This window comes from Gambusia affinis, linkage group LG15 (assembly GCF_019740435.1).
Source record: "Gambusia affinis linkage group LG15, SWU_Gaff_1.0, whole genome shotgun sequence".
Classification (NCBI taxonomy): Eukaryota; Metazoa; Chordata; class Actinopteri; order Cyprinodontiformes; family Poeciliidae; genus Gambusia; species Gambusia affinis.
Window position 1 is genome coordinate 3,941,255 of NC_057882.1, and position 20,168 is coordinate 3,961,422.

The window sequence follows — 20,168 nt, forward strand, 5'->3', positions numbered from 1 at the left end:
TCTCTGCCTGGTTTGATCATATCCAGGCTGACATCCAGCTGGTTTTTGAAGTGAATACATCATTGCTTTCCACCCGTCACTGTGCACAGTTTGGGGACCATCCAACAATTCCAGCAGCAGTGGGAAGACGCCATGTGTGACGCTCTGATGGACAAAGTCCACAGTAAGAGGTGTCTTCTTTAACTCCTGGTCACTTCATTGGGTCCCTTAAATTAAAGGCATTTAGCGATTTATTTGAAAAATACAAAAATTGAATTGAATTTAATTTAATTAGTTAAATAAAATATTTGCTCTGTGTGTAAACGTACCGAATTCAGCACATTCTATATTTCCAGGCCAGTTGATGGTAAAACAGAAATAATTAAAGATTTGAAAAAAGCACAAAAATGTTTAGATATTCACTGCTTTAATGTTCCTTTAGACTTCATCGAAGCTTTAAAGATAGAATTAGAAGACTTGCAAACTTTTATTTCTATATCTTTACAATATATATGTAAAGCCCATGTGAAAATTTGGTGTAAAAATCACAGAGCTGAATGCATGCTGTCATCTGAGTCGAATTACTTGTAAACGAAAATTATCCAACAACTAATTCTTCTGAAAAATTTCAGCACACCTACATAAATACTTTGCTTTCTGTGCTTTTGTTAATGAAGTTTTGGAGATCGAAGATTACTGAGACGCTCGAGAAAATAATTCTAAATTATACTCTTCCAATGAAAATGTAAAATCACATTTTTTTGCCGGGGTTTTTGGAAAGTAGCGGCAGATGACGCCGTCTGGATGGAAATGCTAGAAAACTCTAAACACAATTAACTATTTAACGAGACACTAGTGAGCAAAAATCTTGATTTCATCCTCTATTTCTCAATATTCCACTGTGAGACTTTTGTACCTTTTCAATAGGATTTCAGTATTTCTGTATTTCTTCCTCCTTTCTGGAGATTTTCTTACAGACTTTTCAGCTTCAGTCCATATTAAAGTGAATATTTCCCTGTTTACATCACCGTATCTCTGATTTATGAATTATTGAGGCATTCTACCCAAATAAGTAAATCAATAAACTAAACGTGCATTGATATGAACTGGTTTAAGAAAGCAAAATTGCCAAAGCAGACGTATGACTTGGTAAGACTCAATAATCTTTGTCCTTCTCAAGAGAGATGAGAGGTAGTGAAGGTGATCAGCTGAAGGATGAAGCATTTCTCAGCTCTGCTCTCAGGTCTTAGGCCTGACTTTTCTTCTATCCTCTAGTTTTTCACCTTTACTCATGTTTTTTTTTATTTTTTATCTTGTTTTTTTTTTTTTTTTTTTTTTTTGGCGTACTGCCCAACATGCTGTCACTGAGACAGAAGAATTGAAAGGTAAATAAGCAAAAAGAAAGAAAACCAGACCAGTGTGGGGATTTAGAAAGAGTTCTTTCTCCTGTGAGGAAGATTATGAAGACATGAAGCGTACCACACTGTCAGGGTCACAGGTTTTATTAGGGAAAGGGGAAACGTTGGTATTTGTAGCTGCATTGATTCTTTTGGTTTCAGTATTTCAGAAATACTGAAACCAAAATGTTTCTTCATTTTTTTATTTTACTTTTGTAGGCACAGCTGCATAGAGTTTCACAAAGAAAGCTGAACATGCACCAATATTTTACTTTTCTTCAGTTTTGAACAGCATGTGTTAAAATTAAATGAAGTTCTATGCAGATACTTTTTTTTTTCCCACTAAAATATGCAGCTTATCCACCTGTCACTTGCTACAGATATACTCTATGTAGTTTTTAAACGTTTAACAGCACATAAATCCTTCAGGGCTGATAATGATGGAGAATTTATTTCATTTCTTTCAAGCAGCAAAAGGGTTCTGAACACTAAGTTTTCTGTCTTTTATTGAAATCTGAAAACTAATCTGCAGTTTTGGAAAAGATGGAATTAATAACATGGTTCAACGTGTTCTTTTTTTTTTTTAATCAAAGTTCATGCAAAGATTTTAGATGTTCCACTAGAAATCCTTTTAAAATGAACTTTGGTGAGACTTGGCAGACAGGTGAAATCATCTATCCAATCAGATTCAGCCTTCAGTGATTTATCTCTTCATGGAAGGAGACAGCAGTCGCTGATAATGAAGCCCTCCTCTGGTAAGTTTATTAAACTTTGTTCAACTTTTTTTCTGCACTTAAACAACTACAATCCCCATCATTTAAAAACCGTAGATTCTCGTTTTAGTTTGATTGAGGTCAGGGTTAAGCATCCAAATATAAAAATTACAATTATTGCTGGTGTCAGGCATTAAAGGGGTTTAATTTTAAACTCTAGATGTCATCCTTCTTATGCTTTGTATAGTTTTAAGGTTGATTTCTATTGTACAACGCTTTGTGATTTTATGTCTGTGAAAAGTGCTTTATAAATAAACTTTACTTACTCAGCGACTGGTATTTGTTTAAAATCCTAAAACAAAGACATAACATACCAATTCTAATTTTACTTGGAACCCAGAGCTTGCATGATTTAAACGTTTAAGTTTAATTGTCAAAAGTTACCTTTTTTAAAATGTTACCTTTGTCAACTGAGTTTAGATAAACACAAGAGGATGGAAAAATGAAAAATAAAATCAGCAATCAGTGCAGTGCTACCTAAAGTCTGGGAAGGCTTTTATTTAGCCCAAAACAAGCCTGTCAGTGTGAATATATTCAAGGACGTTTCCAGAGCATCAACACTAAATTATAGCATTAAGAAAACCTTCAATCTGTAGACAACATGTTTTAGCTATTAAGATGTAGACCAGAAATCAGGGTGGACACTGCTAACTAAAAGGTTACGGTAGTTGCACTAACTCTAAAGCACTAATTGTAAACAGTAGTTTTGCTAATGCTAAAGCACTACACCAGGGGTCTCAAACTCCAGTCCTCGAGGGCCGCAGTCCTGCAGTTTTTAGATGTGCTGGAATGAAATGGCTTAATTACCTCCACCTTGTGTAGATCAGTTCTCCAGAGCCTTAATTATTCTATTCAGGTGTGGTGCAGCAGAGGCACATCTAAAAGTTGCAGGACTGCAGCCCTCGAGGACTGGAGTTTGAGACCCCTGCGCTACACCAATATGTTGTACACAGCTACAGGGGCGCAACTACATATTTTTGAGGTGGATGCGAACATCTCATCGGCGCCCCCCCCAGGACATAAACTTGTACAAGTGAGCCAAAGAGCCTGTTAGCCTGTGTCTAGGACCGCCTATGGGTTGCAGGTCTGAGGTATTTTGTTAGCATGTTTTCTATTCTTCTAGTTTGTTAGGAAGCCTGATCCAACCCACATTAATAAAATGGTGAAATGATATTGACCACAAAACACACTCAATGTCCCCCACCTCCCTCAGAGATGGGATCCACTTAGGGGATTCTGCCAGACGTTCCCAGCAGACCCTCACAACATGTTTGGGCCTGCCAGGAAACGTTCGTTTCCTGCTCGTCAGGAAACGAGCAGGACATCAGTAGATGTTTAACTCTTTACTGTAGAACTGATTCTTCTTCACAAGATGTTATCCAATATGGAGTTTTATCAGATGTTAGTGGTTGTAGGATTTTTCTCTTGTCTTTGGTAAAAGACCACCAGCCATTTCTCCTGCTAGCGCTAGATACACACATCTCTTTTGGTTGTACTTACCCAGAATGCCCTGTGCTGTAATTTGTTTCCTACTTCTGAAAAGGGCTGGTGTCAATGCAGTCTTAATTATCAAATCCAATGACGATGTGAATAACTATATTTGTAAATTCTCTTTGCTAGCATACAAAGTTGTTTGAGTTATTTTCTGAATGTGTGCAGCCATTGCTGAAGGTTGTGGAGAGATTTTCTGTCATGCATTTTAAACACAGTATGAAGAAAATTCAAGATGAAATACATTTGGATCCTCTCAGCAGCTTTAATACATCAATGTTGCACACTGGATAACTAACATTATTTTTGCAGCTTTAAATGCGTTACAAACAGCAGCTGATGTTCACTGAGAACTCCCCAAGCTTTATGTCCTCCTGCTGCTTCGCTGTCTGCATAAATTCATCTCTCTTTTTTTCTGCCCTCCTGGACTTGAAGGAATGTCTATTTTTTTTTCTGTAGCAAAATAGCCTTGTCAAGAAGGACAGCAAAAGCATTATTCATCATGTTGAGGAAGACAGCGTTTTAAAGTTTCACGGAGACTCAAGGTAGTCCTTTGTCAGCATGTTGTACTCCCAGCTGCTCCATGTCTGAGCCTTGGAAGCTGAAGGAAAGACAAGCTTAACTTTGGGAAGGATTCTAGCGATAAGACGTCCCCAGAGATTGTTATGTGTCCTCGAGATATTTGCTATAAGTCTGGTCCTGGATAATTTAGTGGAGGGTTGCTCCAACCCAATCCCGCAACTTTTAGATGCATCTCTTCTCCAACACACTTGAATCAAATGAATGGCTTGTTATGAGGCCAAACTTGATGGCAAGCTAAAGAAGTAATTCAGACTTTTGATTAGGGTGTTGCAGTAAAGAAGAACTCAAGGACTGGAGACCCCTTTTGTTGCAATGCATTGAGTAGCATTCATGTGATTGTCTGATTCTCTGTTTCTTTTACAAAGCAATTGGTTTTCTGAAATTTGGAGTGTTTCATCTGAACAGCTCACAGTTGAGACAGAGAGAGTAATTGAGGATACCCTGAATCCCACTTGATGCCCAGTCCTTAGAGGAAGCAGTAAATGCCAGGGATTAGATGGAGGATTTACCAATCAATACGGCTCTTAAAAGAAGGGCAAAGGTCAGAGTTGAAATGTTCTTCCATTGAACTGAGACTAGACAGCTGAGGAGATTTTAAACATCTGGTCAGAATATGTTTGTATGTCTTGTAGGTTTGGGGGTTTCAATGCACTTATAGACATTCTTAGCATTTTTGTTGGGAACATCATATATTGACTGTCAAATATTCTGTTAAAAAGATCTTTATTATCAAGTGAGGGCAATGGTAGATGCAGTTGACTGGTTCTTTGAAGCCAGATTAAAGAACCACCAGGCCTTCCCTTCAACTTGGCTTACATTCACAGAACAGGCAAAAGTGACTCTGAGCCAATATTCTTGCCAATCTGTGACCCATATCAGTCTTGATCATGGCAGTCTGAATGGTCCACTTCTGCTCTTATTCACCCCCTCAGCCCCCCCAAAAAATCTGATTTGTACCACTTCCATATGTAGAATCGGATAGATATCTGTTTTCAAAGTGTCTTCAGTCTGAAGCCATGTTGCATTATATCCGACTTTTGATGTGAGACATGGATCATCATTTTGCACCAGGTGAAGCCAGACACAATAAATCTGGACATGAACAATGGCTGAAAATTAGGCCCACCACTGTTGGATCCGACTTCACATCCAGACAGACTTGTCTAGAGAAGTTAGTCAATGCTCCACTAAAGGCCATTGATGGTAGTTGTGCTGTATTTTGTTAGCTTCCTTCATCTCCTTGTCAACTATCTTAACATAGACGACTCTCATTATTACTTTCTTAAACAGAGCACTAGTGTGTGATGACAACGTTCTTCTTCTTTGAACGCACGGAGTCATAAACCGTTCATACCGAAGTCCGACTTCAGCAAAAAATTGAAGTGAGTGAATATAGCCATTTCCCTTCCCTCTGACCAGGGAATATAAAATGTTAAGACAGAACCAGTTCTTTGGTGCCATCGTCAGTGTTTCTACTGTTAAACCAAAGGAACTGGTGCTAAGTGAGTACTAGCAGCGCTTTAGCACTGAAAATGCAGGAGAAACTCCAATCGGGTTATTTTTGAAAGATTTTGGCAACCAAATTTGTTTTTGTAGTCCATAAGTTAGCAGTCAGTCCAACTCTTTGCTGAAAGATCAGAGAAATTCCTCTGGTGTAGATCAAAGCTCCTGCTAGCATTGATTAAAGAGATAGATTTATTGTTTTTAATAATTTAGCAAAAGGTTCTATTTGTTTAAAAACAATGTACAACATTTCATTAATTTTCAAAATAAGATAATTTAATTGCACCTTAAAATCACCTGGTGTTACTTATTAAAATAAAGATGTCAAGAAAAACTGTTTGTGTTAAACGTGTCCACAGATCTAGCATCCAAATAATTCAGTTTTGGACTTTGAACCCCTTCCTAGAGCTCTTTGCCTACATCTTCTGCCATCATGTTTTTCTCAGAGACCAAACCTTTTCTCCTTCTAAACCTTTCATGAATGGTTAAATAGTTAAAAACTGCAAGGGGGAAATAGTTCGGAGGTAAATGGTGATCATCATCCAAGAGCCACACATGACAGAGCAGGTTGGGGTTGGATTTTGAGGTGATCAGGAAGCAAAATCCAAAAGTGGTTTTAGTTGGAGGTCTGATATCATGCTTACTTCATAGCTCAGCCGAATGTGGATAAAGTAACATTAAGAATTCAGAAATATGTTCTCAGCAGGTATGGCAGCGAGTAATTGGATGCAAATTTAGCTCTCAGACAGTGAAAATGTGTTCTTAGTGCGTTTCCACCTTCACAGCAGGCAGGGAGAGTCGGTACGCTTTGAAGTCTGGGCTCAGCTCATGAAATGTTCGGGTCATGTTGGAAGCCATCGCAAGCTTCGTCGTGAATGTCATGAATTTGTAAAACTCCCATCATAACCAGCAAATATCCCACTAACGCTGGCATTTCTTTGAATAACATTAAAATAAGTTGCTTTCATCATTAATCTTGTGTAAATAAAGTAGTTTTCATTATTATAACTTGTCTTGTGCATATTTACTATACAAACAGAGTGTTTTAAATTTTTTTTTTAGAGTTTCTCCAGCTTGCAGCAACCAATCAGAATCCCTCGTTACAGCAGTAACCTCCGTTAAATAGCTGGGAAATCGTGGATTTACAACCTCAGTGGGTTGTAAATCTTGTCTGGTTGCGTTCACAGCGAGTCCTCTGCAAGGCGCTGATGGCTCAGGGCTTTCTTCATCCATGCTCATCACCTGCAAGACAATTTGACCTTAAAAAGCAAATACAAAGAAAGAAAAAAAGCTTTTAACTATGAGAAGCCAACTTCTATATTTTTGTTTTTCCACATGAAAGCTCACAGCACTGAGTTTATGAATATTCAATCAGTTGGGAAGTTCTTTATTTCTTTATTTCCTCAACCTTCGCAAATCTCTCTAAACTTTGTCTAGCCATTATCTATTGTTGCCAGCCTTAAACTGAAAGTAATTGTATTTTACGTTTGAAAAGTGCAGAGTCAGGTGATCATGGAGCTCTTTTACTCCTCAAGAAGCTGTTTAATGCTTTATTGTACAAAGCAAAGACAACTCGGGCATATCTTAGCTAATTAAAACGCTATGTGGCCGTCCAAGAACCGACATAAAATGACACGCAGGTATAAAACCTATGAGCTGCTTTAATTGAAAGCTTTTCCAATTAGGAAAAAATCCTCCTTACATTTTTACGTTCATAACATTCCCTTAAAGACCTGCGATGGTCTTTTGTAAACGTTCCTCTGCAATTTTATCTTCACAAAGAAGCCGGCAGACCCGTCAATGCCAGCCTTATTAAGTAATCTAATCCAGTTCAACGAGACGGGTTTAGGTGACTGACACTGGATTATGTGCCACATTTGGGGCATTTTCAATTAAAACAAAGAATGCAGCTCGTCTTTGGTGAAGGAGATTAATGCTATTGGATTAACAGAGGAAGGGTTGTAGAAATACAAGAAGAGCGAGCTCGGCCTGTCTGTTAGGGCTACCATCATGATTATTAAATATTTTATTTAATTATACTTAATAAATTCACGTCTGACTATAGGAGGCCTACTAGACTTTAACTCAGTGGTTCCCAAAGTGTGGGTACGCCCCCTAAGGGGCGCAGTGTCATTGCAGGGGGGTGCAGGAAGCGGTATGGATGATTGAAAAAAAAAATAAAATAAAAAGCTGTTGCACAAAAGTGTTTCACTGTAAAGATGGTTTGTAGTTTGTTTTGTTGGAACCTGAAGTGTGAAATAAACATCAGTGGAGTTTGAAAACAAAATATGTGTTTAGGTTTATATCTGGTTGAACGATGTGTGTGTCCAGTTGATTTTTCTTTTCTTTTTTGGGGGGGGGGGGGTTATTGTAATCCATAGGGGGTGGTGGGCCAGAAAATCATTGGGGACCACTACTTTAACTGAACAGGCAACTATCTGAACAGAGAGGATGTTTTAGAAAGGTAAAGGAGATAAATTGTTTTTTTACTTGAAATTACGATTTTCCCTGAGAAGTTTAGTCTAGTTGTTTTGTATTTTGTGTTCAGGTAATTACATTTATGTTTACAATTTAGCCTCAAAAATGGTGGTAGAAATTAGTCTAATTTATTTGATATATGTTGCAGTTATCTGGCTGTAATTGAATAACTGGACAAACTGGATAGACAGTAGCAAAGAGTCCTAGTGGTAGACAGATGGGTTTGAAGAGGTATTTGTAAAGTTGTAGTCAAAAAGTAATAGCAATATTATAAAGTAACGTGTTATGGACATCACTGCCTACAAGTACTGGCAAAGATGAACAAACAGTGTTTTTAGTAGTGTGGAAGTAGGAATGGTGTGGCATAAGTTGGGACAAAGTCTCAGAGGGAGGGCACTGCACTGAGTCAGGGGTCAGAGGGCAGAGGGGCTGAAAGAACAGAGTACCATGGTGGACAGATGGGCAAAAAGGGAGGGAGGCAGAGGTGAACCCGAAGGGTTCCACAAGTTCTGTAAAATATGGAGGGCTGAGATTAGAAAAGGCTTTGAATATTAAAAGTAAAACTTTGAAGGGAACCTATTATGCAAAATTCCCATTTTGCACATGTTTGTACTTCTCTTGGGTTTCTACTCCTTCTCAAGCACTTAAAAACTAAAACCAAACATTTCTCCCACTAAACACATGCATACGTTTGATTTGGTTGTATTTACCCATAATGTCCTGCACTGTAGTCCACTTCCTGTTTTTTCTCTTTTTTTAGCCATCTGTGGTTCACTTGGCGTTCACATATGCATTCAAATCACACCAGAGTTCACTTCAACCAAGTCAGGATTATAGAACTACCCGAGTTCACTTTTTTGGCCCGCATCAGAGTTTGAGGCAAATGAACTGGAGTTTGATTACAGTGGACTGAGCATGGCTGGTGGGGGTACATCCTTACAGGTGTAAATATTCTGTCCCTTTCACATTTGGCGGCAATGAAATCCATCCATTCATTCTCTATGCTTGCTTATACTTGCATGGGCAAGATGCGTGGTCCATCCTGCACATGTCGCCAGTCCTTCACAGTGCAACACTTTTATATTTTCTGCTGAGTGTGTGTGTGTGTGTGTGGGGGGGGGGGGGGGGTGCGTGTGGGCGTGTGGGTGTGTGTGTGTGTGTGTGTTGTTCAGCGATCCACCATGGAATTCTGTGGGTACTGTGAGTTTCACTGTAAATCAGACTTTGTAAAGAAGTGGTTGGTACATACTTTAGTTTTCAAAGATTTAAGACAAAATTGGTTTAATTAGGAATAAAATCAATTGTTTCCCTCCATTCAGGCTGCTTAGTTTCAGCTAATAGCCAAGCGGACGGTCAGAACAACACAGTGTCTTCCTGCTGTAAGTCCACCTCATGCTGCGGTGATGGACTACAGGTGTTTTCAACCCCATCAATAACTCCTTGGAATCCGATAAATGACTTCAGTAAGCTTAATTCATTACCAATATAACTAATATTGAACAATGCACGCTCCTCACTGGTAAAGTAGGTCATCTTCAGTGGGCAAATTGCCTGGGAATGTTATAAACATTCATCATATGTTGGCTGTGATAAATCATGGCAGAGGTTAAAGTGACCGCCTTGCTCTTCAGACAGAACTGCCCCAGCTTTCTCTTTTATTATACACCACATTTATTTTGAAAGAGGTTCAGGGATAAAGATGGTCATTTCAAACTGACCACATGTTTCTTTTAATGCTATAGGCTTTATGCACACCTGCTGACCAATTTATTAGGTACACCATGCTAAAATACTGTTGTTAGTTTATAAATCACTGAATGGTTTGGCACCACAATACATTAAAGATTTGCTGCTGTTGTATCAACCTTCCAGAACTCTCAGGTCTTCTGGTTCTGGTTCTGCTCTGCGTCCCCAGAACCAGAACCAAACGAGGAGAAGCAGCATTTAGCATCTATGCACCAAAAATCTGGAACAAACTTCCAGAAAACTGTAAAACAGCTGAAACACTGACTTCCTTTAAATCTCAACTAAAGACCCACTTGTTTAGAGTTGTATTTGAAATGTAATCAATTGCAAATTTATTGATGGAATCCGACTTGTTGTGTTTTTATTGTTGATTCTATGTTGCATTGTGTTTTTGTGTTTAATTTGATGTAAAGCACTTTGAAATGCCTTGCTGCTGAAATGTGCTATACAAATAAAGTTTGATTTGATTTGATTACTGAGTTGACCCAAAGGCGTTTTATGAGATTGAGATCTGTATGGGAAGGAAAACGTTTTCTATTACATTAATCCATCACTACCACCAGCCTGAATATTCTGCTGGTTTCTTTTGTAACTTCCTGGACACGTATTTGATGTCCGCTTGGAGAAATTCAGGTAGACAATTCACCACTGAGAAACTTCACCACTTTTGAAATCAAGATTTTTACCTCCAGTAATGCAAATGGGTAAACTTCAGTTTTAAATAAAATATGTAACCGCTGCTTTGCACAAGATAAAATGCTTGGGTTGGCTCTGAACACTTGCTGAAGTAACTGAATTGATCTGTTAAACATACTTTGTGTTAAATACTTTGGCTCAGCTGAATGTTTCTGGGGCTTTCTCTGATTTCTGAAGTGGCACTGCAAAAGGAACCACTTTTATTTGACATTTTGTTTCTGAAGAATTACCTCCCACCCTCTTGTCTAAGATAATTAAATGATGCTAGGCTGCTTTTACTTTACTGACTTGCAAAAATCTTTAATCTGAGGCACCATGTGTAGAGCAGCTGTCACTTTCTGAAATTTGGGTGAAATAGGTTGATATTTGTGTTGCTTTTTCATAAAAGGCAGGCTGTGCAAAAGTGAAAATGATTGACAAAATAAGTTTGATTTGTCATAAATGGAACAGAGCCATTATTTAAATTATTTTGTACCGCGTTGACGTGCTGACAGATCACAGGAGGGTTTGTGTTTCTAGTAGTATTTCTGCACCAAATGTTGAAGACTTCTGAAGTTTTCCTTCTTTCAAAGAGCTCAATTCATTATTAAGGTAGAGCACGAGTGTCGCTGCTACCTCTCCACTTCTCTCAATGTGTTATCAACCTTAATCTCTGAGACTTTTAATCTTTTTTTCTTTCTGCCTACACCTAAAATTGTCTGGCTTTTACTTGCTAGCTGTGGCACGCTCATCAAAATTCTTAAAAATCAAGAATGTTTGAAAGTTTGAACTTCTAACTAACAGAAGCTCTTTGTTATATTATTCTGAGCAGCTGGCATGTGACTGACAGGTAATTAAGACCACCACAGCCAGACAAGAAGAATGGACGTCATGCTACAAACTCTTCATTCTGTTAATAAAAGACGTGCAGGTGCACAGGATGAGCAGTTTTCACGTAGTTCTTGACTTATTCAGAGGATTGCTTTGGTGATTTTAATGTTTTCCTGCAGTTTGTTTAACCTCTATGCTGGAAAAGCGTGGCTGTCCTTCCTGAAACTTGTATGTTCTGTTTTAATATAATCAAGCTTCTTTTCAGATTACATATTGTTTACATTCAACGGCCAATCAACCGGTTGGCTAACTAGTTAAAAATCAACTGGCCATCCAGTTAACAAAGTGTACCATCAGTCAATAAATCAGCCAGGAAATTCAGTCAGCTAGGAAAAACAACCTGCAAGCCAGTCAACAAATCAGCCAACTAACAAACCAGCCAGTCAACCAAGCTGCTAATCAACTAGCCAGCCAGTCAGTCAACCAGAAAACCAACCTACTAAAGTGTTAGTCAACTAAAAGAAATGAACACCCAGATACCAAGCCAGTTAACAAACCGACTGAGATTCAATCAGCCAAACTAAAGCCAGCCAGCCAACTAACCTAAACGGTAACACAGCCTGGCAGCCAGAAAGCCAGTCAGCAGACTAGGCAACCAACTTGCCACCCAACCGACCAGCTAACAAGTCAACTGTCCAGCAGATCAGCCAACCAAACGGCCAGCAAACCTATCACCCATTTAGTCAGCTATAAATAAGACAGAAAATCATTTGTTTTACATCCAGCTTTGGCAAATAATTACCACAGTACCACTGAGCCCTCAGCACTGTTAACTGAGGTGAAATTATGTTAGCGTTTGAATTATTATTAATGGATCCCTAATTGATCCCTGAGAGAATCATAATTTCTCTTCTCTTCCAGGAAGTGTTATATAATAAAAGCCAATTTTACCTATTATCCATGTCTTTTATTACATTTGAAAGTGATTCAACAGAAAAAAAAACCTGTTATCTGTGGAAAAGGAGAAAAGGGAAATAATTAGCTCCCATTAAATAAAGAGGGACTACATCTACATATAAATTTTGAATAATCTAGAATATTAATATTGGTCTAAATAGACTAGGCTGTAACACTGTGACACTCTGAACACGTCTGTGATGTATTCACTGTACCTGAATATAATTTGATTAAAAATAGGTAGCTTTTGAACAATGAATACCAACAAAGCTTTTGAGTCAAAGTCTATGTGCTTTGGAGTAATAGAAGTATTGAGGATTTGATTGGTCTCTATGTTTTCCAGTATTATGCTCTTCTTGCACATAATGCTGCTCCAGAAGAGCACAGATCAAGCAGAATAACAAAGTTTTTCTGTTTCTTAGTGAAGGATGTGTCAAATGAAAAAAGCCTCATGCTTTTCAGGTTTTAATTTGTATAGTAAATTTCATACCCAGGTATACATTTACTTTCACATCACAGTAAATCAGTCACTACTTTACATTGGTTGCATACAATTTTAATGAAATACACTGAGGCTTGTGGTTTTTAACATGGTAAAAATATTGTACATTTGAAAGCCAAAGCTTTATTTATTTATTTTTAACAAGTATGAGACGCAAAATTTAAACCCTTAAAGATACAGATGATGGATGAAAGCAATGTTTTCAAAGGGAAAAAAGCGTGTTTGGGGCGCACATACTACATTTCCCTAAATGCATTGAGCGGGAGCTACGGCAAACCAGAGCAGCAAACACAAATTTTTTGACACGCGTTCCTTGCTACAACTTTGAACTCTAAACTCTAACGTAAGCTAATAAAGTTACTCAGAACTGACATTCCTCCTAATCAAACAATCGGCTTTTAAGGGCTAAAGTTTAGTCGGAGGCGACAGGAGCGCATTTTAAACATTCCGCTTTCACACGGAAAAGTTTGCTAAAGTTAGCCGGGACGCTAAAAACAACTTGAGCTAACGTTAACTGGCAAATGATGCTGGCTGGTTTCTACTAACGTCTCAGAAGTGAGTGATGAGGAACAATGGTGGTGTTACTGGCAGGAATGTGTCCTGGTCTGGATGAAGATTTGCTGCGGAGTCTTCGGGCAGCTGATATTAGAACAGGTTTGTGCGGATTTATTGCGTTTTAATGGTAAAATGATGAAGATTAGCAGCTTCAGTGATGGCTTCTTGTTTCTTCAGTGGAGGACCTTGTCTCTTCTGACATAGAGGATCTCGCACAGAAATGCTCCGTCTCCTATAAGGTATTTATGACTCTTATCAGGTTAATTAGTTCAGTATTAATTACACTTCAATATAATCAGTCATCGCTGAAGTTAGAAGTATGAAAACAATTAAATGGCTAGAATAGATGCCGTTTATTTTTACTTGTAGTGTTTCAGCGAAACACTCTACTGTTTAAATTTAATTTTAACACATTTTCTCCCACATGCAGCACATGTTTTGTATTATCAGGTGAGATCCAGAAAGATTTATAAAAACTGCTTTTACTTAAAATTAAGATCTCGTTTGTTGTTTATAAAAAAAATAATGTTTTAAATGTTTCAATCATTACAGATTAAATACAAAGAGCATATTTGACTTGACTGTTTTTTTTTTGAAGAAGAAGACGAATTGACATCATTTTCTCCAACCTGCAACCACAGCTACCTCTTTATTATTTATTTGACTGCTTTGATCGTTCCCTACACCCACGTCGGCTAAACTGATGTAACAGCTACATGTAGAATTACAAGAAGCTTAGGTTTTAAGATGTATAAATGAGGACAATAAGCATCTAAACCTTAAGATCAGGGATTAAGAATCAAGGTCAATCTCTGCAGTCAGTGTTTTGGTTTTAGGCCACAGGAGGAGAGTTCAGTTGTTTTGTTGGAGCGATTTGCTGGATTTTCAGCCAAAAGGTTGCGGTCAAAGGTGGTAATACCATTAATCTAGCAAAACATCCACTGATCCGGGTCTTCACCTGACGCATTCAGGTTGGAGAGGCACCTGGAGGCAAAGATTTATTTATGTCACATCTTGTCCTCTGGATTTTTCCCAAAACACATTTCACACTCATGTTCCAGTGTTCAATGTGTTTAATCTTATACATGTATTTTATACCCACTTTCCAAATCTTCAGCTACCAGTATACCGACTGCTTGAGTGGAGAAAATTAAAGTCAATATTAAGGCTGCACAATCACAGCAACATTATGATAGTAGCAGCAATAAGGTCATCATTAGGCAATCATAATCAACATGTATTTATAAATTTTATTGGTCAATTTTTCCACGTGATTGACCCACTGATCAGAAAATAAGTACAAATTTTAAATATATGTAAAAATATGCAAACGTTTCCAAATAGCACTGGATACACTTCCTGGTGGGGAAGTTGTTACTAAAAGAAGTCTTCAAATTTAGCTAAAGTACAGTGTTAGAAGTTTTTTAAGAGGAAGCCAGTTGTCCATGACATGCTGCAAGTTCATTCAGGCTGCAAGACAGCGAGCGAGAGCAAACATTTCAACAGATAACAGAAAGGCTGAAAAAAGTAAAATACCTATTTCTACTTTTTGAGATTTTAGCCTTTCTGTTATAAAACATGCTGTGTTTGGAAATGTTGACAGGCTTTTTTTTTTTAATTAAGGATCTTTGCTCTTCTCAGTGAAACGGCTGTCGTAGTCATGCTAGCCAACCAGCTAGAGAAGTTAACGCCGGTCTAGGATGAGTCTGGCCTTCAGTAAGCGTTACTAATTGCACAAGCTATTCATTGATGTATGTGGAAAAAAGATTTCACCTGCTACTGTTTTAGTCAGGATAGCTAAAACATTTTTTTGTGTTCGAATCCTATTAGAGATGCAGAAATGATAGTCAATAAGCTAGAAAGGCTAAGCGACTGTTAGGTAAAATGTTTGTGTTTAATGTCTTTTAGAGCGTCTTCGTTTTTTTCCAATATTGGGAGGATCGTTTTTTTGACTTGAGCTTACTGAAGAGAAATGACATGCAGAATAATTTGAAATCCAAATACGTGAGCTGGAATCCTGCAGAAGTAACATCCAAAATGCATTTTTGAGTGAAGGGCGACTTCAAACATATTTCCTCGTGGGATCATCATGTTTTTCAAATATTACTTTTCTCCTCCTCGCAGCCTGCAGAAGGTTCAGGTTCACCTCAGTGACCGAGCCAGAGTTTCTGCCCTGTGTGTGTTCAGCCTGCAGACATTTATCTCCTGAGCTGATAACCGGCATCCCGTGGTCCGTCAGCCTCCCGCTGCACAGCTGAGCCATTGTTTTGTCCGCAAATTGCAACGACTCTGAGGTCATCGCCGGGCCGCCTGTTGACAACAGCAGTTTGAAAGTTTAATTAAAACTACTGAAGGATTTTCAAGTTAAACACACTATCCTATGATACATGGACAGACTGGAGTGCCAGCAACGTCTGAGCTAATTGAGACCCAGCAGATTTGCCTTCTCTTCCAAATGAATATACAGTCGGGTTCAGAAGGATCTGCTAATCAAGAAGCAAATCTTTCAAACAATTTGAAATGCTTGTTCACAATTTGAGCAAAAATGATGCTGACAGTAATGCTGTTGATATAGTATTTTCTGAATCTGGTAATGAAAAGGCTATTGACAATAAATAGGAGGAAAATAATCGCAGACATCTGATTTGCTCACTTCAGCATTCATCCATATATATTTTCAAAAAGAAGTGAAAATGAAAGGTTTAAGTTGAATATTTACATAAACATCATGAGCATGAATGTGATTAATAGCATGACAGTGTTTAACAAGAACGGTGTGAAAGTTTCAATTAATTTGCGCTAATCCACATAGTTTCTGAATATAACACCATACCTGCTATTGTGTATGGAGGACCAATCCTGCCGTAATCCAGAATAAATACAGAAATACCCCCTGGCTGGAGTAGCTTGTAAACGAATAAACAATTTCCACTTGGGGATCAATAAAGGATATTCTATTCTATAAATTATTCCTCAATAAATAAGCATAAAACAACTGAGGGTGCATTAAAATGGTTCAAAGTCTTAAAACTGATGAGAGGTGGGAGTTCATGTGGACCACATCTGCCAGCTTGGGACCCTCTAAAAACACGTATTACTGCCATAGAAACTTTTTAAACTATTTTGGTCCCCACCAGGACTCACTTGAGTGTATTTGCAATGGACCCATGGGAAAACGAATTCTAGTCCGTTTAAAGCAGACCAAAAGTCTCGGGTACAAATACACCCTAAACGTAGTCAACAGATTCTTAATATGTCTCTGTTTGGGACTTGAGATTGTAAAACTTTGCTTTTTTTTATCTGCAGAGCCCTTCTAATCAACTTGTTCTTTGCTTGAGGAGTTGTTAAAGCAGAGATACATCTACAGGTTGCTGGAGTCTTCAAGGACTTCTGGGGATTCTTTATTGCAGGGGTAGGGAACTCCAGGCCTCGAGAGCCAGTCTCCTGCGACTTTTAGATGGATCTCAGCATCAACACACCTGAGTAAAATAATGAGGTCATTAGCAGGACTCTGGAGAACCTGGCTGCACTTAGGAGGTCATTCAGCTATTGGATTCAGGTGTGTTGAAGCTGAGATACATCTAAAAGTCGCAGGAGACTGGCTCTCGAGGCCTGGAGTTCCCTACCCCTGCTTTATCGTGCTCACTTTGTGGAACGATTATTTATGGGAAAATTCAAAATTATCTGCTCAGAATTACCCACTCTAACAGCTTAAGCAGAAGAATGTAAGTAAAAGCAGTTATTTGGTTGGGAAATAATTCCAGATTACATACACTTGAACATATAACAGGAGAGAATCAAGCAGATACCAATAAGTTGAAAATTCAACGTGACATGCTTCCTGATTCAGAACATTATGCACCATTTAACAGAGCTAATATCATTCTAATATTGTTAGCTTCTTTAAAGCATCTACAACAGCTTCATATTTTATATATATATTTTTTTTTTTATAAATAAATATCCTAAAGGTTAATCTATAAAAAGCCTCCACAGATCATCTTAAAGTGCTCTGGAGTTTAGAGTCCTAAAGCATCCTAACTGATTGAGAGCTTGGGGGAAAAAATCTATAAATTACACCTTTTTTTTTCTCTTGTTTTACAAATATAAAGCACGTTGTTGCAGAGTTTCAAAAGCTAATCAATTTAGTCACATTTGTTTAGACCTGTCTCTGTGCTGGACCTGAAATGTTTTATTTATTTTTTTTGGTTCTAAGACCTTTTGAGGTTACTTGTAAAAACTGGAAACAGGATATCTTTGAAAGCTGATTGACTAGTTGGTGTGAAAGCCTGTCAGGTTAGAGCTTCTCTGTCATCACCGTCTGTTCTAGCGGTGGGTGTCGGTCGATGCCTGTTGTCTTCCTCTGCCTAATTAATGAGAAAGCGAGACGTGTGTGTGTGAGGTTCAACGTAGAAGTTTTATTGATATGCAGGAGAGAGTTTCTCCTTACTGTGTGGAGCAGCGGTGGCGAGTCGAGGCTTTGTTGAAGCGCAGGAACTTTCCGACCGACGGTGTGTTTAAACGAGCCTCGTTTCTTGGAGGGAAATTTTCAAAGAACAAACTTTCATAGAAGAAATTCAGCTTGGCGCTCCATGTGGTTTTCTAACTAGCAGCTTATTCTACTGGAGGATTCCCGTTAGGAATTAAACATGACACAAGGAGGTTCATTTTGTGTTTGAACTACTTCTAAATAGCATATTATAGTATAAAGTTAATAAAACACAAGGAAAGGATGTCAGTTGGGCATCATGACAAAGCAAGGATATATTAGTGCATTATTTGTCACAGACTATAAAGCATGGGACTCTAAATATCCGTTTTCCCGTGTACACATGTAAACATAAATACAGAGTTTTTTCAAATCTCCACTTTCATCAGAGTTTTTTTTTTTTTAAAAGCTGATCAGATATCCAGTTGCATGTTGACCGGGTCTGAGTCTGTTTGTAGCAGTGATGGTTTTAAAGTCTGGCAGCTGCCAGGGGGAAGGATCTGCAATGATGCCCCTTTGTGCTTTTACGATGCAGCTGAAGGAGCTTTCTGGTTCTGAAACGGCTTCATGCAGGGTGAGGGAGGCGTCATCCTGTGGTGATCCTGGAGTTCTTCTGTCTCCTACCGCCTGCACTGGCTCCAGAGAACATTCTAGGACACTTAAATGAAACTGCAGACCAGTATACAAACTTCCTTACATTTTGTTTATAGGACAACTTGACAAGCAAACATTTAGTAATTGGGGCCTGCCCCATAGCAATGCATAAGGAGAGCAGTGACTGACTTGCGAAGCAAGTCAGTCACTGCCTCCATGCATTGCATGGGCAGGAACCTATTGTTCTACACCTAATAGAATGTCTCTTTATATCTATATTATTATTTATTATTCTTCCGTCACCGTTAATGCGGCTCGCACCGCTGCGAGCCCACCCACAAAAGTGGTATCAAAACGTGCGGCTCGGTCCCGGCATTGGAGCTATTATTTTTATAAGGAATCGGACTTACGATGGCGACGTAAAAAGCGAAAAACGAGCAAAATTTCCAACTGCCGAAACGCAGAGCATAACTGAAACCAACTGCCGCTTTTTTAGAGTGAGAATTTAAGCAGATTTTTGACCCCAAAGCGATTTTGAAATCGCCGTCACGCCCACAAATATCGCCCGATTGGTATCAAACTCGGTCATGACATTGATACGCGTGCCTGCTCCGGTAAAATGTGTTCGATATTTCTCTAGCATTTACGGTTTTCTGTCAAGGTGCTTCAGAGTGAAATTATGGGACAGGGTAACTGACGCTCTCCCTGATTCACTTCCATGTATTTCTGAAAAGTTTCTGCACAATTTTTTGTCTCATCACTGCAATTACTGTGAATGAGGTAAAAATATGAATTGCGGTACTATCGGAGAAGACAAATAGCCCTCTCATACGCTTCAAACGGTTTTTGAATATGTATTACGGTTCCTGAACGGCAAAGGTTTGTTCGGAGTGCTTTTTCCATATTAATTGGCTGGGTGTCTCACAAAGATAGAATTTTTCTCCCCCCTTTCTGTCTCAAACACACTGACAGTTAGCAGCTGATCCATTACCATAGCAACGGAACACATGAGGCCAGAGCAGCTGATTCATGGGAGGACACTCTGGAATGAGCTGGCCTTTATAACTACTTGTGTTTTGGGCATTTTATAACTGATTTTAACAAACCATTGTTACACACAGGATTAATGTGTAATTTTTAAATAAAGCTTAATGGAAATTTCCCAATAAAAGCCCCAATATCTCTGTCAGGTGAGTGCAGCGCCGTAAGGCGCTGCAAAAATCTCTGCCTATATTATCTTTTCCTCTCAGGTTATGGCACTGGCTTGCGCAGCAAGCCAGTGCAATGGCATTAACCTTTGACCTAATTATATTAAATAGAACTATCAGAACACCATATCTGTAGTTCTAACTAACACTCAGTTAAAACAGAGCTTCCAATTAGAACTATTGGCTGTTTAGGCCAGTAAATAAGAGATTTAACTCTAACACTGTTAGCCATTGGATTAGTGTGGGCATTTAATATGAAGCTTATGTTTATATTTCAAAATAAAAGCCTTCATATTTCCCTCAGGTTAATGCATCGCCGTAAGGCGATGCAATAATATTAGAATGCTTTATATTCTTCTCTCAGGTTAGGGATCTGCCTTGCGCAGCAAGGCAGATCATTAAGATAAA

The 20,168-nt window shown here is 38.5% G+C and overlaps 1 protein-coding gene across 2 annotated transcripts in view; it reads left to right on the forward strand.

Annotated features, from left to right (window-relative positions):
- The first annotated feature begins 13,181 nt into the window (after window positions 1-13,181).
- The window catches only part of rad51d (RAD51 paralog D), a 29,823-nt gene continuing 22,836 nt past the window's right edge, over window positions 13,182-20,168 (forward strand). The window contains exons 1-2 of one of the 2 annotated variants that reach the window (XM_044140991.1): window positions 13,182-13,568; window positions 13,647-13,708. In XM_044140991.1, the coding sequence (XP_043996926.1) occupies window positions 13,487-13,568; window positions 13,647-13,708 (144 nt within the window). In that variant the 5' untranslated portion in view covers window positions 13,182-13,486. The remainder of the gene's footprint in view (window positions 13,569-13,646; window positions 13,709-20,168) is intronic. The other variant, XM_044140990.1, reaches the window with a different exon arrangement.